At 49.1% G+C, this 19,476-nt stretch overlaps 1 protein-coding gene and 1 long non-coding RNA gene across 4 annotated transcripts; one reads left to right on the top strand and one right to left on the bottom strand.

Annotated features, from left to right (window-relative positions):
- Positions 1 to 6,610: 6,610 nt before the first annotated feature.
- Positions 6,611 to 19,244, top strand: CCNE2 (cyclin E2). Of its 3 annotated transcripts, none has more exons than XM_025433681.3 (12): positions 6,611 to 6,706; positions 7,707 to 7,742; positions 7,836 to 7,932; positions 8,026 to 8,079; positions 9,010 to 9,161; positions 10,262 to 10,397; positions 12,379 to 12,525; positions 13,778 to 13,873; positions 15,140 to 15,274; positions 17,139 to 17,250; positions 18,404 to 18,561; positions 18,958 to 19,244. In XM_025433681.3, the coding sequence occupies exons 2-12, from the start codon at positions 7,729 to 7,731 to the stop codon at positions 19,069 to 19,071; spliced, it is 1,215 nt and encodes a 404-aa protein (XP_025289466.1). In that variant the 5' UTR covers positions 6,611 to 6,706; positions 7,707 to 7,728; the 3' UTR covers positions 19,072 to 19,244. The 3 variants fall into 3 exon arrangements, with proteins under 3 accessions (XP_025289466.1, XP_025289465.1, XP_035564383.1); XM_025433680.3 differs by lacking the exon at positions 6,611 to 6,706 and adding an exon at positions 6,921 to 7,010; XM_035708490.2 differs by lacking the exon at positions 6,611 to 6,706 and adding an exon at positions 6,944 to 7,010 and having other exon boundaries at positions 7,839 to 7,932.
- On the bottom strand, positions 9,155 to 17,140 carry LOC112650820 (uncharacterized). The gene is made up of 4 exons (XR_003130475.3): positions 16,361 to 17,140; positions 12,767 to 12,867; positions 11,231 to 11,306; positions 9,155 to 9,379 (listed from the first exon to the last, which is right to left on the bottom strand). It is a non-coding gene; the product is annotated as an uncharacterized LOC112650820 (long non-coding RNA).
- Positions 19,245 to 19,476: the final 232 nt, after the last annotated feature.

Genomic DNA, 19,476 nt, shown 5'->3' with positions numbered 1-19,476 from the left:
ACAGAAGGCGAGAACTGGGGTCGAGTGGGCCCAGGGGAAAGCGGGCGCCGGTGCGCGGGGGGCCCTTATAAATCCCTTCGACTGTCTCGGGCACTTAGAATTTTCATGATATCACGGGGCGCCCGCGTGGCTCCGTCGGCCGCGCGTCCGAGTCCTGGTTCTGGCTCAGGCCGTGATCTCAGGGCCGCGGGATCGAGCCCCGTGTCGGGCTCTGTGCTTGGGGCAGCGTCGTGCTCTCACTCTCGCTCCTTCTCTAGAATAAATAAATCTTTAAAACTCTCATACAGTGTAGGGCAAGATTCCGAGGTGGAATCTGTCCAAAACCAAGCGTTGGTCTGTGTGCCCGAAAGCCAGCCTCCTTCCTCTGCCCGGGCCGCGCTTGTCCGTCCCGCAGTCCGTGCGCCCCCCGCTGCCCTTCAGCGCGCTCTCCACCTGGCCCCTGGCCCCGGGGCTGTCGCTGGTCGCCCCTGTCCTCCTGGGCGCTCCCTCCCGAGCCCCCCGGGCCTCCTCGCACCCCCTCCTGCTGCGGCCTCCTCGGGCTCCCCCGGCCTCGCTGGGCTCGCTGCTGTCCTGGAGGAGCGGGGCGCCCTGGGGCCTCTGCTGCCCCGTCCCCCGTGCACGGTCCCCCCCTGCCAGCGCCCGGTTCTCGCCAGCCTCACCCCACGGGGCGTCCCCCAACACCTGGCGGAGCCCCTCCGGTCGCCGTGGGCTGCTTGCACTGCCCTCCTCGCGACTCACTATCCCACACACGTCTGTTTTCTAGGCCCCTCACCTGGAACCAAGCTCCGAGGGGGCAGGGACTTTTGTCCGCTTCATACCGTGTCCCAGTGTTTGCGGGATGAATGAATGAGACAGAGGACGTGTCACCGCCCGCCCCCCGCGGCTACTAGCGCCCCCCATGACTCTTTTCCTTCTCGTATGGGCTCAGCGACCGTGTTCCCCGCTCCCCTGGCCCCCCCACCAGACGCAGCCACGCTCTCCCCAGGCCCTGCCCGGCCCCCGCAGGTGCACCCCTGCCTCTGCCTGCCAACCCCACCCGCCGCCCGCCTCTCCCTGCCCTTCCTCTGCGCCGCCGGGGGACACAGGCCACCATCCCGGGGGGCCCTAATGCCCAGCCCTCAAGACCTCTCTCCTCGCGCGCACCCCCAGCACCCCCACCCCAGGGTGGCCAAAGGCAGCTCCCACCGGGCCAGACTCCCTGCCTGGACCCCCAGGTGCGGCTGGAATCCCAGGAGCCCCGCCGGCAGCCCCGGGCCAGGCCTCCAAGGCCCCCGCAGAGGCAGAGGCAGAGGCCCAGTGTGGACGGGGAGCCCCTCCACTCATTCCACGGTCGGGCTGTGCCGGGCCAGGCCCAGGCCGGGCAGGTGGCGTCAGGTAGGAAGGGGGGTTGCTCCCCAGCTCCCGCGGCCTGGCATGGGGGGCAGGGGCGTGAAGAGCCCCACCTCGCAGCAGGCCAGCTCTCGGAGCGGGCATGTGGCAGGCAGCGGGGCGCAGAGTGACGTGCAGGCACACGGGTCCCCCCACGGGCCCAGAGGCCTGGGGCACAGCCCCCCGCCCGATTCCCAGGTGCAGAGAGACGGGGCTGAGGCCCTGGCCTTCACCCCGAGGCAGCGCAGCAGGGCGGACGGGGTGTGGGCAAGTCTGCGCCTGGAAACGGGGCTCTGGCAACCCCTGGAAGGGGCCCTGTCAGGGGAGCCAGCCGGGAGATGACCGCACTGAGGACACCCTGGAGTAGTCCTGAGCTGGGGTGGGGGGGAAGGAAAAAGAAGAGGATTAATTTGGAAATGACACGGTGGTAAGTGGAAGCAGCTCAGCGCAGGGGTCCTGGAGTCACCGCACGGCAGGTCCCGGGCAAAGCGCGACGTCCTCTGTAAAGTGGGGGTGACAGCAGGAACGCCTGTGTCAGTGCTGGTGGGGGCCTGCCAGGAGCTGGAGCAGTGGACAAGCTGAGAGCACAGCTTAGCCCTCACCTCACTCAAGAAACACTAGTTAGGGATCCCTGGGTGGCGCAGCGGTTTGGCGCCTGCCTTTGGCCCAGGGCGCGATCCTGGAGACCCAGGATCGAATCCCACGTCGGGCTGCCGGTGCATGGAGCCTGCTTCTCCCTCTGCCTGTGTCTCTGCCTCTCTCTCTCTCTCTGTGACTATCATGAATAAATAAATAAAATCTTTAAAAAAAAAAAAAAAGAAACACTAGTTATGGGAACCCCGGGGGGCCCCGGCGGGTTAGCGCCACCTTCAGCCCAGGGCGTGACCCCAGGGTCCCGGGATCGAGTCCCGTGTTGGGCTCCCTGCATGGAGCCTGCTTCTCCCTCTGCCTGTGTCTCCGCCTCTCTCTCTGTGTCTCTCATGAATGAATAAATAAAATCTTAAAAAAACCCAAACTGGTGGTTAAAACTGGTGCCCTAGCATAAATGAAGACAAGGTGCCAAACCATACCAGTAGTCATTGTACCACCGCTCACTACTAAAAAAAACAAACAAACCCAAAACACAACAGTTTATTGAAAAATGTCCTTGATGAGGCAATAAAAAGAATAGTCTAATGGAAAATTCAGTATTAAAATGTGAAAGGATTTTTTTTTTCTGTTGGTGTGTTTTGGCTAAAATGGATAATAAGTTTAATGGTAGATGGTAAAAAATGTTGTATTCCTCTCTTCGTAGGAGATACGGTGGTTATCATGTAGCCATATTCATTGTGGCTTAACTTCAAATCTATGATAAAAAAAATATTAAAAATACACTGGCCAAAGCTCGAACGATTTGAGCAACCAGATAAAGTACTATCAAGTTATACAATTCAAAATATTAAAAAATAAAACAAAAACCCGGGTGGCTCAGCGGTTTAGCGCCGCCTTCAGTCCAGGGCGTGACCCTGGGGTCCCGGGATCGAGTCCCTTGTCGGGTTCCCCGCAGGGAGCCTGTTTCTCCCTCTGCCTGTGTCTCTGCCTCTCTGTCTCTCATGAATAAATACATAAAATCTTTAAAAAACAAAAAAAGAAAACAAAACAAGTATAAATATCCATGAGTGTGTGCTGATATAACCACATCACTGGCTGAGTTAATCAGTGAGAGAGGAGACAAATCTAGCAGAATTCCAAATAAATCATGGAGATATTTTTCCGTAAAGGAGGGGGGCATAACTTCCCACTCCTTCGGTGCAGGCGGCGCACCGTGGCTTCCTTCCACCCAGCCTAGTATCTGAGGGTGGGGATGGGGGAGCGACCCCACAGGCACTGTAGGTGGTCAAGGTCAACAGCAGCAGTCACAAGCCGCAGTGATGCGCGTACGATACGGGGACAACAGAGCGTCTACCTCTGCGGTGTTCTTCCTTGCAACCTACCACCTCAGTTGAACCATTAGAAAACCTAATTCCCAAAAAAAAAAAAAAGAAAAAAGAAAAAGAAAACCTAATTCCGCTAGAAAGGCATCCTACAGGGGCGCCTGGAAGGTTCAGCGAGCAGAGCACCTTCCGCCCAGGTCAGGAGCCCGGGGCCTGGAGCCGAGCCCCAGTGGAGCCTCTGGGCCACATGCTCCCGGCTCAGTGGGGAGCCCGCTCGTCCCTCTCCCTCTGCACCCCACACTTGTGCTCGCTCGCTCTCAAATAAATACATAAAATCTTAAAAAAATTAAAAAAGGCATCCTACAAATACTTGACCACTCCTTAAAACTGTCAAGGACATTAAGAAATCGGAAAATCTGAGAAACCGTCACAGCCAAGAGGAACCCCAAGGAGGCGTGAGTTCTAAACGCGATGGGTTCAGGGCTCAACTGGTGAAGCGTCTGCAATCGGCTCGGGTCGTGATGCCCGTGATGCCCGAGTCTGTGGAGCTCCCTGCCTCGCCCTCTCGCTCTGCCCCAGTCCCCACCCCACCCCACCCCGTACTAGGGCTCTCTCCCCCTGTCGCTCTCAAATAAATAAATAGAATCTTTAAAAATATGTACGATACATAAATGTGGTAGGTTTGCATCTGGCTGCAATACAAAGACATTCGGGTAAAACTGATGAAATCTGAATGAAGCGTGGGCTTTAGCCAATAATAATGCACCGACATTGATTGATATGGTAATAAATGCACCGCACCAATGTGTCAATAATAGGAAAACCTGTGCGAGGTGGATGGGGAGGGTGGAGGGATATATGGAAGCTCGGCTCTACCTTCACCATTTTTCCATAAATCTAAAACTTCTAAAAAATAGAACTGATTAGTTTGTAAGAAGTTTATCATTAATTGGGAATAATTCTACTGTCCATTACTCTAGCCTTGGAGAATCCAAGTTCTACAGTGGGATCTCCTTGCGTCATTCAATTCAGTATTTACCAAGGTCCTACTTCATATGCCTCTGAACTGCTGGGTCCGGACTATAAAAAAGATGAACAGGGGATCCCTGGGTGGCGCAGATCTCTCTCTATCAAAAATAAATAAAAATTAAAAAAAAAAAAGATGAACAAAACAAGACCCAAGGCCTAGGTGGAGATCAAAGACGTTTCAATAGGTAATTATTGTCCTGTGAGGTGAGCAGAACTGAAAAGTACAGTAAAGGGGTTTTGGGAAGGTTTCACAGAGGAGGCATAAGGAGGAAAAGGTACAGAAACAAGAAATAAGTGGGCTGAACCTGATTTTTTTTAAACCCGTGCCTCAAAGTCTTCTGTTTTTCTCCCCTCCCCTTTTTTCCCTGAAAATTCAAGCCCTATAGAAGCCACTACTTTACATAACATGGTGTTTTAACTTTGCATGAAAAATGGGGAAAATATACTTTAGAAAACGCCAAAATTTCTAAAATTATTACAAGCATGAAAGAATATCATACATTTCAAAGTCATTTTTTTTTAAAGATTTATCTATTTATTCACGAGAGACAGAGAGAGAGGCAGAGACATAGGGAGAGGGAGAAGCAGGCTCCCTGCAGGGACCCTGATGTGAGACTCGATCCCGGGACCCCGGGGTCATGCCCTGGGCCGAGGGCAGATGCTCAACCACTGAGCCATGCAGCCGTCCCCAAAGTCAATTTTTAAAAGAAATTATTTATTTTAGAGAGAGTGAGCACAAGCAGGAGGGGAAGAGAAAGAGAGAGAGAGAATCTCAAGCAGGCTCCGTACTGAGCGTGGAACCTGACACAGGACTGGATCTCACAAACCGCAGAATGCAAAAATAAGTGAATTTTAAAACTGGGATAAAAATAATAATAATAATAATAATTAAAAAACTGGGATAAGTTGGGGAAAGAGGGAGCTACAGAGGAATGTATACAAATATGAAGCAAAGATAACATATTGAAGGACGATGTCTGAGGGCCCCTGGCTCCTGATCTCCGGGTCGTGAGTTCAAGCCCCACGTTGGGAACAGAGATGACTTACATTCGATACTTTTTTTTTAAGACTTAAAATTCCGGGAAATGGCAATTCTGTGATTCAGCTTTCTGTTTCACCCAGGATCTTTCAAGCAAGTCGGTTTCTGCGGGTGTAAACCAGTGAGAGGAGCGGACAGGGGGGCCAAGGGCCTGGCCCTGCGCATCTGCTCCGCGACGGGCACGTGCACCGGCGTCTCTAAGTAGATCTTTAGAAGGAGCCTGGAAACGAGGGTCTGCTTCGCTTTCTGGAGAAAACCCTCGCTCGGAGGAACTTGGTAAGTTGCAGGCGATCCGGATTGGAACCCGGGTCCCTCTCCGCCCCGCTCGGCCTCGTGCCCTGAGGTCGCCTCTCCCGTGTCCTTTCCCGGGGCTGCGGCCGAAGTTCACCGCTGATTCCGCATCTCGTTTATTTTCTTTTTTTAATATTTTATTTATTTATTCATGAGACAGAGAGAGGGAGGCGGAGGCCCAGGCGGGGGAGGAGCGGGCTGCAGCCGGGAGCCCGGCGCGGGACTCGATCCCGGGGCCGCGGGGTCCCCCCTCCCTCCCGGGCCCGCCCCGCCGCGCGCATCCACCTGTCCGCCGGGGCCGCCGTGCGCGCGGGAAGCCTCGGCCGCCGGCCCCGCCCCTGAGCGCCCCGCGGGCGAGGTGGGCCTCGAAGCCCCGGGGCTCGTCCCCCCGGCGTCGCGGGGCTGCGGGAGGACTCGGAGTCCGGAGGGGCGCGGGGGGGGGGGGGCGGGGGGGGAGGGGAGGGGCCCGGTCCCCGCCGCCGCCCGGTGCATCTCGGGAGCCCGCCCGCCGCCCGCCGCCCGCCCGCCCGCAGCGGCTCCCGCCGGGCCAGGGTCGTGCCCGCCCCCGGGGCGCCTTTGTTCCCGCCCGCGTCCCCGGCCCGCGGCTCCCGGCGCTGCGGCCCTCGGGGGTCCCCGCGGGGCGGCCGGGGCGGGCGGGCGCGCGGCTCCCTCGGCAGGGCGGGCTCCGCAGGGCGCGCTGGCGGCGGGGCGGGGCCGCACGTGGCGGGCGGAGGCGGAGGCGGAGGCGGAGGCGGCGGAGGCGGCGCGGCCCGGGCCCCGGGGTGGGGGGGCGGGGGTCCGGGGGGGTCCGGGCGGGGGGCTCCTCCGCGGCGGCCTGCGCGGGGCGGGGGCGGGGGCGGGGGCCGGGGCCGGGGCCGTGTTTACCTTCCGCGGCCGCTGCACGTTGCGCCGCCGCCCGCGCCTCCCATTGGCCGCTCCCGGGGGCGGGTCCGCCGAGCCCGCGCCTCCCCGGCCGCCCGCTTCCCGCCGCCTCCGCGCACCGGGGCCGCCGCGCGGCAGCTCCAGGCCCGGCCCGGGGGCGGGACGCGCGGGGCCGCAGCGGCAGGTGAGGCGCCGGGCAGGTGGGCGCGGGCCGAGGGCCTGGGCGGGGGGGACGCCGAAGGGGGCGCGCGGGGCGGGGGGCGCGGGGGGTGCGCGGGGGGCGGGCGCAGGGGAGGCGCGGGAGGAGCGCGGGCGGGAGACGGCGAGCGCGGGCGGGCGGGGAGCGCGGGGAGCGCGGGCGGGCGGGCGGGGGGGGGCGCGCGCCCGGAGGTGTCAGCCGAGGCGCATGCGCGCGGGCGGGCCCGGCCCGGCCTATATATTGGTTGGCGCCGGCGCCAGCTGAGCGCGGAGCGGCGGCGGGTCCCGCGGTGAGGAGGCGCGGGGCGCGGGGCGTGGGGCTGCGGGGCACCGGCTCCCGGCCTCGGGGCTCCCCGCGGCGCGGCCTGGGGGCGGGGGAGGGGCGTCCCGCGCTGCCGCCCTGCGGGGTCGCCGTGCCGGGGCCGTGCCGGGGGCCGCCGTGCCGGGGGCTGCCGTGCCGGGGGCTGCCCGGGGCGGGGGCCGCAGGAAGCGCGGGGTCCCGGGGGTCGTGCGTCCCGGCGTCGTCGGGGCGGCCCCCGCGCGGAGGGCATGGGGCGGGCGTCCTCCCGGGCTGGCCCCCGCGGGGTCCGTGCCCGTGTCCCTGGCTCCCCCCCGGGGTCGGGGTCCCGGGGTCCCCGCGGCGGCCGGGCCCGGGGGGGGAGGGCGGCGGGGAGGCCGGAGGGCGCGACCCAAGCCCCAGTTCCCGCCGCCGCCGCCGCCGCCGCCGCTCTCCAAATTGGCGCGGAACCGGCTCCTCCGCCGCCTGAGCGTCCGCGGCCCGCCCGGGGTGGGGGGTGGGGGGTGGGGACCCCGGGGACCCCCGCGCCGCGGCTGAGCGCAGGCTGTGCCCCGAGCCACACGGGGACCTCCAGGCCTGGCAGCGCAGGACCCGCGGGCCGGGGCAGGGCCGGGCCGGGCCGGGGCAGGGCGAGGGGAGCGCGGCTGACAGTGCCCCTGAGCCCTGCTTTCCCCCTCCCTCCCTCCAGAGGCTTCACCCGAACGAGGAGGATGTCCAGACGCAGGTAACCTCGCTGGTCTTGTGCGCGCGTTTGAGATGAGCGCTGCGCCTGAGGCTCAGCACCCAGTGAAAGCTTCCCCCCAACTCTCCCCCGCAGTAGCCGTTTACAAGCCAAGCAGCAGCCACAGCCCAGCCAGACGGATTCCCCCCAAGAAGCCCAGATAATCCAGGCTAAGAAGAGGAAAACCGCCCAGGTGAGGGAGCCAAGGGGACAGGCGGGCAGGTGGGGGCGGGGGAGGAATCCCCGGCTGGACCTCGGTGTGACAGTGCGCTCTTCTGTTTTGCAGGATGTCAAAAAAAGAAAAGAGGAGGCCGCCAGGAAACAGCAGTATGAGATTAGGGTACTGCGGGGCTGGGCTGGGGGCATTGGGGCGAAACAAGCGGGGACGGGGAGAGCAGCACTGTGCTGTTGCGGGGCTGTGGGAAGACCCCGCTGACGCGGTGACCGGGAGGGCCCCGGGGGTCCGCAGGAAGGCGCGCATCTCCGGGGGGCTGGTGCGGCCCCAGTCCCCCTACAGCTGCAGAGTAAGTTTGCCTTGAAGCAGCTGGTTCCTCTTTGTAAATCCCTCCCTCTTGGAGTCGCCTGGTGCACCAGGGCCCGCCTAATCTGTCCAATGTACTGCTCTTTGTTCCCTCCCCGACTGACTGCCGTGGAGGGTCCTAAGAGCTGCTCCTTGGGGCCCAAGTGGGATGTGAAGCCACTGACAGCTGGCACGTCCCCCTGGCTACCTGTTCCCCGTGGGTGGGGTACAGAGAACTCTGGAGACTCTGGTCCTCTTTGAAACCAGCCTCGGTTGGGGAAAGAGTCGTTTAAATGTTTGACTTCATTCAGTGGATTCCATTTTTTAAGGCTTTGCCTTATCGCGTTCTGAAGTATGGGCGCAGGCTTACCTGGGGTGGGGAGGGAGGGAGGAGCTTCCTATAAAACAAGGTGCCCTTGCCACTGCCCTAAGCCGAGGCAGAATTTTGATTTTTACGATCCTGAAAGTGATTCGTGTTTGGCTACAGATGCATTTTCTTAATCCTCCCCTCCCCCGACACCTGATGTCTTCTTGTATTTCCAGAACTGTATTTTGTTCTCTGAAACATCCCACCCGTTGCTACTCACGAAGATCACTAGGAGCTGTTATGTCTTATGTATAAGATACGCCTGTCTACTAGATGTCAGCCATGCTAGCTATAGACCGTGTAGAGATATGCGCTTCCACTTAGGAACGATCCAAGACAAAAGCTGATTTTTTGCACCATTTTTTTCTTTTTTTTAATGACAGAATTGTTGGCCACCTGTATTATCCGGGGGGATCAGTCCATGTATTATCATTGAAACACCCCACAAAGAAATGGGAACAAGTGACTTCTCTAGATTTACAAATTACAGATTTAAAAATCTTTTTATTAATCCTTCACCTTTGCCTGATTTAAGGTAAGAAAATATTCTGTAATTTATTTATTTATTTATTTATTTTTTTATTTATGATAGTCACAGAGAGAGAGAGAGAGAGAGGGGCAGAGACACAGGCAGAGGGAGAAGCAGGCTCCATGCACCGGGAGCCCGACGTGGGATTCGATCCCGGGTCTCCAGGATCGCGCCCTGGGCCAAAGGCAGGCGCCAAACCGCTGTGCCACCCAGGGATCCCTATTCTGTAATTTAATATCAAAGGTTAAAATTGTACTAAATATTGTACATAATATGACACTTTTGAGTCCTATTTTGCCTTCATTATAAGAATAGAAAAACATCCAAAACTTGCTTTCTTTACTAATATTTATGCATGTATCGAGAATGGTGCTGTTTGCAAAGGATATGGGTATTTAAAATACTGATTTTATGAAGTTATTTTCATTGCTGAATACCATTAGCCTCAGGAGAAGAGCTGAATCCTCTTTTAATGGAATTTAAATGATTTTTCTAAAATCATTGTTCAAATGGAAGCACTTTAACATGAACTCCATTTTCACTTGACATATCAACCCTATTATTTCTTGCCAAGCTTAGGAAGATCCATACACAGTTCTTTTTTCTAGTTAATGTGACTAAGGTACAGCTTACACAAAACGTGTAGTATATTTGACTCTAATACACAAATTAACGGGCAGACATTTACACTTACCGTCCCTCCCCTTCCTTCGCTGTACTTTGTCCAGCTACCACCACGGTAGGTGACTCGACTACCGATTGATTTGGAGAGGACTGCAGCTGGTCTCTACTGGGATTATATGCTTAAATATTTAGATTTTCTGTGTCGCTCTTGAGAAAACCTTGTTATCTTAAGTGGGAGAACTTGTAATTTATAAATGGGGAAAGTACTCCTGAAATCCACAGCCTAGGTTCTTGCTGTACGATTTCAGGCTTCTGCTTTTTCATGATAAAGAAATGGTTTCTAGCAATTTTGTCCTAACTTATTAAGAGCTGCTCCTTCCATGTTCTAACTGAAAATTTTATTTCAATGCCTGAAGTTTATTCTTTGTAAAACAGCATATTCTGTGGGTCACATGGTTATTCTTTTCTTTCTCTTTCCATAGTTGGGGATGTTCAAAGGATGTTTGGCTAAACATGCTAAAAAAAGAGAGCAGATATGTTCACGACAAACATTTTGAAGTTCTGCATTCTGACTTGGAGCCACAGATGAGGTCAATACTTCTAGACTGGCTTTTAGAGGTATGTTCCATCAATATAAATTTCCTTTGTTTCTGTATAATGGAAAGATATTTAGATGTGTGTGCGCCTTCCACGTGCCCTTGGTAGGAGCCATCCTTTTGGGGGTACCTACGGTAGTCCAAAATGGAACGCGTCTGCCTTGTGAGAATGAAATCTTAACACAGCCACTACATCCCTTACAAGCCAAACCCAATTGAGAATTCCTGATGTCTGTGGGTGGTGCTGTGTGCCAGGCATTAGTTACGGCTGAGGGTAACCAAGATGAACGGGACGTATAACTGACGAGGTTTTGAACCCTGCTACGCAAAGAACCAGGATGAGGTTTCAGGGCCCTTAGAGGTCCTTTTCTGTGTCACCAAAATCAAAATAGGATTTGGAATCCTGATTTCTAGGTCCTAAGTGATAAGGAGGCTTTGAATATCCAGAAGGCTAATAAGCCCTGTAGGTTTCCTATAGTTTCCCTTTAATATATACCTTTATTCCTTTCCATAATGCACTGTGCCATTAATGTAAAGGAGTAACAGTGATCTCCAAGTTTCTAAAGATCTGTGCCAGAATGTTCTACTGCTTAGGTCCATTCCCCTTCTCTGGATAAATTCTAAGAGTCTCAAATTATTGAGAAAGGGATTACTTGTGTAAATGACCAACTGATCTTCCTCCAGCCCTTGGATACTTGCTCTGTAGTTTTCCCTGTGCTTGACAGAGATGATGCACGGAGGGAGAAACCCTACAGGCTCCTTGGTAGAATGATACATGGCAGAGTAGATCTCAGAAGCTATCAGAAAAGTTCTTAAGACTATAGAACGCTGCCCTTTTGAGTCCAGTTCTCATACCTTATTCTGAATAGAAGGGAAGCTGTTTCAATCGTGTCGGTACAAGTAGGTGGCTGCTTCTTGACTTCTGGAGTGCCTAGTGATTATGGAAGCAACCAAAGCACAATTAGGTAGATTTTTTTTTTCCTTTTTTATGTTACACTGACTTTTTATCTGGTGGTTGTCCATCAGATTTATTGTTTTCCCTTAAATAGGATTATATGCAAAACTGTAGAGTGTTAAACTTTTTCTTAGTACATCCTTTCAGTCTCAGAATGCAAAGATGGTTCAACAGTACTTTAATGTTTTAAAGGAAAAAAATCAAAGTCTCAATAGACGTGAGAGACCCTTTTTTAAAATGGTTTCCGTTCATTTCAAAATGTATAATAAATGAAGATTCCCTTTACACATTGTATATTAGAAACTCCTGTATTTCCATCCCTGTTTCCTCATTTTCAAAATGGGGATAATGGTTGCTACTTCCTGGAGTTGAGAATTTAAAGCTTTCCCTATAATAAGTATGGAAATGACAGATACTGTTTATTATTAATGACACTAGTGAAACATTAGGGAAATTCCCACTATAGTCAAAAACGAGGGATGAGATCAAGACTTTTCTATCACCAATGTTGTTCACTCAGTTCTCTTCTATAAAGACTCTTAGCCAATGCAGTACAACATGAAAAGATGAAGTTAAAAACAGAAAGGAACTGTATCACTTTGTAGTTAAATGTCTACATAGAGCAGTGAAGAGAATCATATAGAGCTGTTAGAATTAAAAATACAAACTAAGCGTGAAAACTTATTTACCAACAATAAACAATTAGGAAATTAATGGAAAAAAGTTATCACTCCTAATCAGCAAAAGTATAAATGTATCTGGGAACAAATTAAGTCCTCATGGGGAAAAAAAAAAAAAAAACTATAAAACTAGTAAGAACAAATGCGGATGGTAATAGATACTTTTTATCCTATCATAGTGCACGTTAATGATCTGCCTCCCCTCCCCCCCGCCCAATCCCAGCTGTGGTATCCTAAAAAGCAAAGTTGGCTTTAGAAATATTCTGAAGAAAAAATAAAAAAAGTATTCTGAAGACTGGTATTTTAGGAGAGATCTTTCTAATTTGGAGAAATGCATAGAATATTTCAACGTGTGGATTCTTCTCTAGGTATGTGAAGTATACACACTTCATAGAGAAACGTTTTACCTGGCACAAGACTTTTTTGATAGATTTATGTTGACACAGAAGGATATAAATAAAAATATGCTCCAACTCATTGGAATTACCTCATTATTCATTGCTTCCAAACTTGAGGTAAGTTCTCAAAGTTTATCTATTTACCTCAGACTCCTTTAAATCAGCACATTAATCCTAGCCATAAAAAAAAAAAAAAAAAAAAATTCTAGCCAATAGAGCTTTTGACAGTAACTCTGTAGGAAAGATGAGTGGGGTTTTTTTCCAAAACATTTTCTGAATATTATTGATTTTGGATGAATGGATAAACATAGTTCCCTTTGTAGTATCTGAGCATCTGGTTTAGATTCTGGAACATTACCTGGGTGAAGTGTTCTATGGCACATTCTGCTGAACAAAATACACCGGTGTGGTCTCTGTACATAATCCTGGCACTAGGATCCATAGGAGGGTCTTTGAATACTGACCAACCAGATGAAATAAATACAACACCGAGTTAGAATAATAATGATCTATATCCACACTAAGATTTCTGTATCTGGTGGTAGTGCCAGGACAGAAAAGAGGACAATTCTTTTCTTGCCTGAGGTTTTCTTTCACACAATCTTTTTTCTTAATACAGTTTGGATATCATAGTTTCTTCTGAAAGTTTGAAACCTGTGTCATTTTGAGGGTGGGAGAGGGACCGATTCACTATTTGGACTCTCACTATATGCTTCAGGTATTCTTTCCAGCCTGTTCTCACTCGTAGCAGGTCTCTCTTCTACTCTCATCATTCCGTTTGTTCTCTGGGCTCTTAAGACAGACCAGTCGGCCAAACTGCACAACATATTTCTCGACATAACCTACTTTTTATAAAGGAAAGGAAAGGTTTTCCATAGTTTCTAGACCTTAGTTAAGCCTTGGTTCAGTCTGGCCAATACACTAAGAATTTATTTATTCATGAGAGAGGCAGAGACACAGGCAGAGGGAGAAGCAGGCTCCATGCAGGGAGCCCGACAAGGGACTCGATCCCAGGTCTCCAGGATCAGGCCCTGGGCTGAAGGCAGGCGCCAAACCGCTGGGCCACCCAGGGATCCCCTACACCAAGCAATCTTAAAAGAAGTTTGGCTTTTTATTTTTTAACTGAAATGACTGGTTAAAATATTCTAGCTGTTTATTAAATGAAATTCAAGATCAAGTCTATGAAAATAAGTCTCAGTATAGTTGGCTAATTTAGATTCCTACATCCTTAAAAAAAAATTTCGTTACTAAGATATATCATCACTTTATGAAGCTGTCCTTAAAAATGAGGCCTGTATGTGATTTGTGTGACTTTTTGCTTTCATCACAATTTCAACTGTGCTTAATTTTTTAAAAATACATTTTAAAGGAAATTTATGCTCCTAAGCTCCAAGAGTTTGCTTATGTCACTGATGGTGCCTGCAGTGAAGAGGATATCTTAAGAATGGAACTTATTATATTAAAGGTAATAAACTTATTACGTCTAGGTTGCAATTTAGTAACTTAGTAGTTACTACTGAAAGACCACAATATAAGTAGTCAGAACAGGTTTTATTCAGTTTTAGGGTCCAGTTCAAAGAAGTTAATGCATCAACATACTGACAATGGTATGAATAGAGGGGAATTTACTTAACCTGTAGACTCTTCTTTTTCTCTATCTTTGAAGTTTTCAATATTGAGAATATATTACTTTCTTGATTTTAAAGTGATTAAGAACAGCACTTTGAAAAGTATAGTTAGCATACCACGCGTGAATACGTATAAATGAATTACAATGACTACCAAGTCTTAGTTCGGACTTTCCCCTTCTTCCAAAAGATAATGAGAATTATTTCATTGCCTTTTTTTTTTCTTTTTATTAAAAAAGGGCTATTAACATAGAAGGATGGAGAAGAGAAGCGTAAAGGTTTTTAATCAGGCCCCAAATTAGAGTTAAGGCTGAATGTTAGCTACTAGAAAGTATGTTATTAAATCTGGATACCATGAATTTATACATAAGACACAAGAAAACAATGACTTTCACTTATAGATTATCTAAGGTATATGTATTATAAATTCATATTTTTTGCTAATTATGTCTATGAACATTTATATTCATGGCTCTTAAATATCAAGTGCCCAGGCAAGATTCCATTCTCACAATAAACTTGCTCAGATTAAGGCTTGAAGCACTGCATAAAGAGGATGTAAACAGAAGATTGAATTTTCTGTAACACTGTTCTCCCCTAATTATTGTAGACTGCTTGTAAATGGTAAAGTCCCTGGGCTTCATGGAGGAGAGGATATCATAAATCAGGATTTGTCTTTTTTGTTTTGAACTTTTACATTGATGAGAAGCTATCAAAGACCATGGAAAGAAAAAGTCTGGAATCAGTTCTTGGAAAATCTGAATAGAATTGGCTTTGGTCATTGAATACAATTTCACAAAGGCAGCTTTGATAAATAATAAATAGATGTGGAAGACCAGGGGCTATAAGAAAGAAGAGGAATGGATACCAGGCTCAATGAGCTTTCTAAATAAAGACAACTAGAGAATAATAAAGGGGCCCATATTAATAGACTGGGAAATATAAGCACCTTTACATTCTGAGGTAGCTATGAATATTTTTAATAAAAATGGAAGAAATAAGCCAAACCGGAAAGCTTTTAAATGACTATCTAGTAAAGTAGCAATTTATTAAATTGTCTATATACCTACATTTATTAACAGGTATTTTCATTCCATTAACAGGCTTTAAAATGGGAACTCTGTCCTGTAACAGTCATCTCCTGGCTAAATCTCTTCCTCCAAGTTGATGCTCTTAAAGATGCTCCTAAAGTTCTTCTACCTCAGTATTCTCAGGAAAAGTTCATTCAAATAGCTCAGGTATTTTCACTGAATATATGCTAATGTCATTTATTATAGCTGTTTAGTGCATTTATAGTCTTAAATAAGCTAAACCACAAGAAACATAATGAATTAAATTCACTGATGAGAACAGAACTGCTGATATATAAATACTGGGAACAGAATCTTGTGTTGCTTAGTAATTCTAGAAAACAAACTTATTAATGTTTGAGTTTAAATGTATTAGGAGTAGTTTTCATTCTTTGAGTCCAAAATTACAGTGAAATACCTCTTTTTGATGTAAAATGGAAAAAGGCATTTTGTCTGTTGTCTTTCGTATGAAATTAATTTGAAAACACGGGGTACCGTTAGAATGAAGAGTACCTTAGTTACTTTTTTTTATTTTTATTTTCTAAAAGGGGCCCTGAGTCTATGTGATTTTTATTTATTCATGAGAGACAGAGAGAGAGGCAGAGACCCAGGCAGAGGGAGACGCAGGCTCCCTGCAGGGAGCCTGACGTGGGAGTTGATCCCGGGACTCTAGGATCACACCCTGGGCTGAAGGCGGCGCTAAACCGCTGAGTGTCCCGCCCCCGCCCCCCCCCCCCCCCCCCCCCCGCCCGCACCGGGCTGCCCCTTAGTTACTTTTTTAAAACTTGAGTTTAAACTCTGCTTTCCTAGGCCAGAAGAACAAACGTTCTTTCCTGCCTGCTCCTCGGAGGTATCTTAATGGCTACCGTAACTGCCATATAGGCGCGAGGAAGACCAATGTTCTAATTCTCTGCAGGATATGAAAAGCTTACCATGGGATTGAAGGAACTGTGGTGTTCTGGGATGGGTTTTAAAGAATCTAGATTGAAATTTATTTTTTTCCTAGGTTGAAATTTCATTTGTATTTTAAATCTAGTCAGCACACTGTAAACTAAAACTGAATTACCAGTAAAATATTAGAACTGGTTCATCTTATAAAATTTTCTAATGAAGAAGGCTTTTTTTTTTTTCTGTCACAATTCCCAGTATCCCAGATTATCTTAGGCAGCCGCTACCTCCTTTTGATAGAGAACAAACATTTGATAAGCTATAATCACTGCGTCTACCTTGTTTGTTTCTAACTCTTTTACTCACATTACTATCTTCTGGACCCGTGTGAACAACTTGTTTTATTCCACTGGACAGGTATCACCTTAGGCCTCTGAAATGTAGCCTTTTTACACCATTTTGCCCTTTGTTCAACTTAGTACCTGGATTATACTGCCTTTTTTTTAGCTAATCTAATCTCACTGTTCAGACTACACTGAGGCAGATATATAGAAGGGACTAGGTATCTGAAGGATCATTCTTAAAAATTTATCTTTCCTGACTTAAAATCATCCAGTAATTTCAGTAATCAGAACTAAAATTCTTAAGGACCCTTTATGATGTAACCGAGCTCACCTATGACCTAATCTGTCCCTCTCCAGCTACTGTCCTCCTCCCCCTTTAAGGAATGAAGGAAAGGAATTCCTTTGTTCTGCACGAGATGTTCCAAGGGAAACGGGTACCTTCTCATCGTCTTGGCCAGTGCTGTTCCCTAGACATGGAATACTTCCTACCCCGCCCCCCCGCAATCTTCCCGGCTGCCTTGGCTTTTAAGATTCACACAGCACAGACCTTCCCCACTCTGGATTAGGCGCCCTTCCTACCACTACCACAGCACTGCATCCTAACAGTCCTGGTCCCTATTCACTTCCCAACTCGAGCCACCACTCTGAAGTAAGTTCTCTTCGGATCCCTGCAGTTCTAGCAATCTTGGCATAGGGGTCCACATCGAAGTACTCATTACAGCTGACTGGTCTTTAGGAGCAACACGTTATACTCATCCTTTCTCCTCCTAAATATGTGTTTTTGCTTTTTCCTTTGCTAGCTTTTAGATCTGTGTATTCTGGCCGTTGACTCGCTGGAGTTCCAGTACAGAATACTGGCTGCCGCTGCCCTGTGCCATTTTACCTCTATTGAGGTGGTTAAGAAAGCCTCAGGTAAGGCACTGTGTGTTTCCTTACATGTGCACAACTAGGAAGGGCACTTGTACCAACCTCAGCTTCCTATCAAGATAGAAGAAAATTAGTTTAGAGTCCACCTGGGCGGCTCAGTTGGTTAAGCATCTCCCTTTGGCTCGGGTCATGATCCCAGGGTCCTGGGATTGAGTCCACCCGGCATCGGCTCTTAGCAGGGAGTCTGCTTCTCTCCCTCCCTCTCTGCCCCTGCCCTGCTGGAGCTAGCACTCTCTCCATCCCCCACCTTCCCCTGCCCCACGGCCCATGCTCTAAAATAAAATTACAGATTACCTTCCCTTGTGTTAGAAGGACTTTCTAATCTTCAACATATATCCATTAACAAAAAATAAGGTCAAATGGAACTTCTGTCCATTTGAAGTTAGTCAACGTAGGTATAGTTCCACTTCAAGAATTCTTTGTGTATTGACAATTTGTTTCATTTGTAGAAGTTATTGGTTAAGAAGCCCTGATTCGGGGATCCCTGGGTGGCTCAGCGGTTTGGCACCTGCCTTTGGCCCAGGGCGCGATCCTGGAGGCCCAGGATCGAGTCCTGCGTCGGGCTCCCGGCATGGAGCCTGCTTCTCCCTCCTCCTGTGTCTCTGCCCCCCCCCCCCCTCTTTCTCTATCATAAATAAATAAATCTTTAAAAAAAAAAAAGAAGCAGCCCTGAGTCTTGGGGCACCTGGGTGGCTTAGTGGGTTAAATGTCCAACTCTTGATTTGCTCCCACAAACTGAGATGGAGCCCTGTTTTGGGCTCCACACTCAGAGGGGAGTCTGCTCCTCTGCCCCTCCCCTGCACGTGTGCTCTCAAATAAATCTTTAAACACAGCAACAGCTCTTTTTCTCCCTCAAAATAGTCACATTATTAAAAGGCCAAAATCAGGGCACCTGGGTGGCTCAGTGGGTTAAGCATCAGACTCTGGATTTCAGGCCTGTGTTAGGCTCTGTGTACAGCATGGAGTCTGCTTGCCCCTCTCCCTCTGCTCCTCCCTTTGCTATCACATGTTTGTACTCTCAAATAAAATAAAAGGCCAAAATCAAGTTCCAACAATTTAAAGCAGATTAACACTCTCAAACTATGGTTAAGGGCAGTTTCTAATATAAACTTCACGTTTTCCTCTTTCCTCTCTCTAGGTTTGGAATGGGACAACATTTCTGAATGTGTAGACTGGATGGTGCCTTTTGTCAGTGTAATAAAAAGTACTAGCCCTGTGAAGCTGAAGATTTTTAAGAAGATTTCTATGGAAGATAGACACAATATCCAGACACATACAAATTATCTGTCTATGCTGGTATGTTTCTTGTGGGGCTTCTTGGTTTGATATCTAGTAAGTCACCAAAACTGATTAGTAAAGATACTAAAAATACTTCAGGGCGGTGCTAGAGGCTATTAGGGAGTGGAAAGTTCTAACGGGCACACACTAATGTCACAGCCAGACTGCGGAGTGTTTCAGGATCAATGCCGGTAGCCCGGGGTAAGAGTTTTTTAAAAATACAGTTACAGGCAGTTCAAACAACTGAATCTCCAGAACGGGACTAGTCCTACTTGCAGAGACCTAGAGAGACCACTAACGTTGAGGCCTACGTAGTCTCAAATTAATACCCAAGAGTTTGCTGGTTTGACTTTGTTTTATTCTATCAGTGCTTTATATTACCTGATAAACTCTGCATGATTTCTTCACATCTAGGATGAAGTAAACTATGTAAACACCTTCAGAAAGGGGGGACAGCTGTCACCCGTGTGCAGTGGAGGCATTATGACACCGCCGAAGAGCACTGAGAAACCACCAGGAAAACACTAAAGAAGTTAACTAAGCAAACATGTTGGGATTGACTGAGTATTGGGTAGAATTTCATAGAACTTGAACTACTAAAGTTTTCAGGAAAGTAGTGCTGTGACTGTCCTAGCCAATTTGAAAGTTTCACTGCCATTCTTTGATTTAAAAAAAAAAAAAAAAAAAAAAAACACTTAAAATTGGCATTAAGGAAGAAATTCCTAGATTAGCTGTTTAAGCAGCAGGACTTGTTTACAAAGATGACTTCATTCCCAATGTGACTGGATAGAAGCCAGCCACAATTTATGCCATAACAATTTTTCTTCTGATCCAGTGTTACTATGTTGTATCTTGATAAACTAAGAATTTTATCATTGGAGTTTTAGAGTAGGTAAGGGCTACCTTAAAAGGGACATTGAGTAATACAATACT

This window comes from Canis lupus, chromosome 29, assembly GCF_003254725.2.
Source record: "Canis lupus dingo isolate Sandy chromosome 29, ASM325472v2, whole genome shotgun sequence".
NCBI lineage: Eukaryota > Metazoa > Chordata > Mammalia > Carnivora > Canidae > Canis > Canis lupus.
The sequence above is the reverse complement of the archived record's forward strand: the minus strand, read 5'-3'. Positions and strand labels throughout refer to the sequence as shown.

Bases quoted from the DNA above. Each gene is read 5' to 3' on its own strand.
- CCNE2 (XM_025433681.3), top strand. The intron at 9,162-10,261 runs GTAAGAAAATAT...CTCTTTCCATAG, and splicing joins TCACCTTTGCCTGATTTAAG to TTGGGGATGTTCAAAGGATG. The intron at 15,275-17,138 runs GTATTTTCACTG...TTCCTTTGCTAG, and splicing joins AGTTCATTCAAATAGCTCAG to CTTTTAGATCTGTGTATTCT.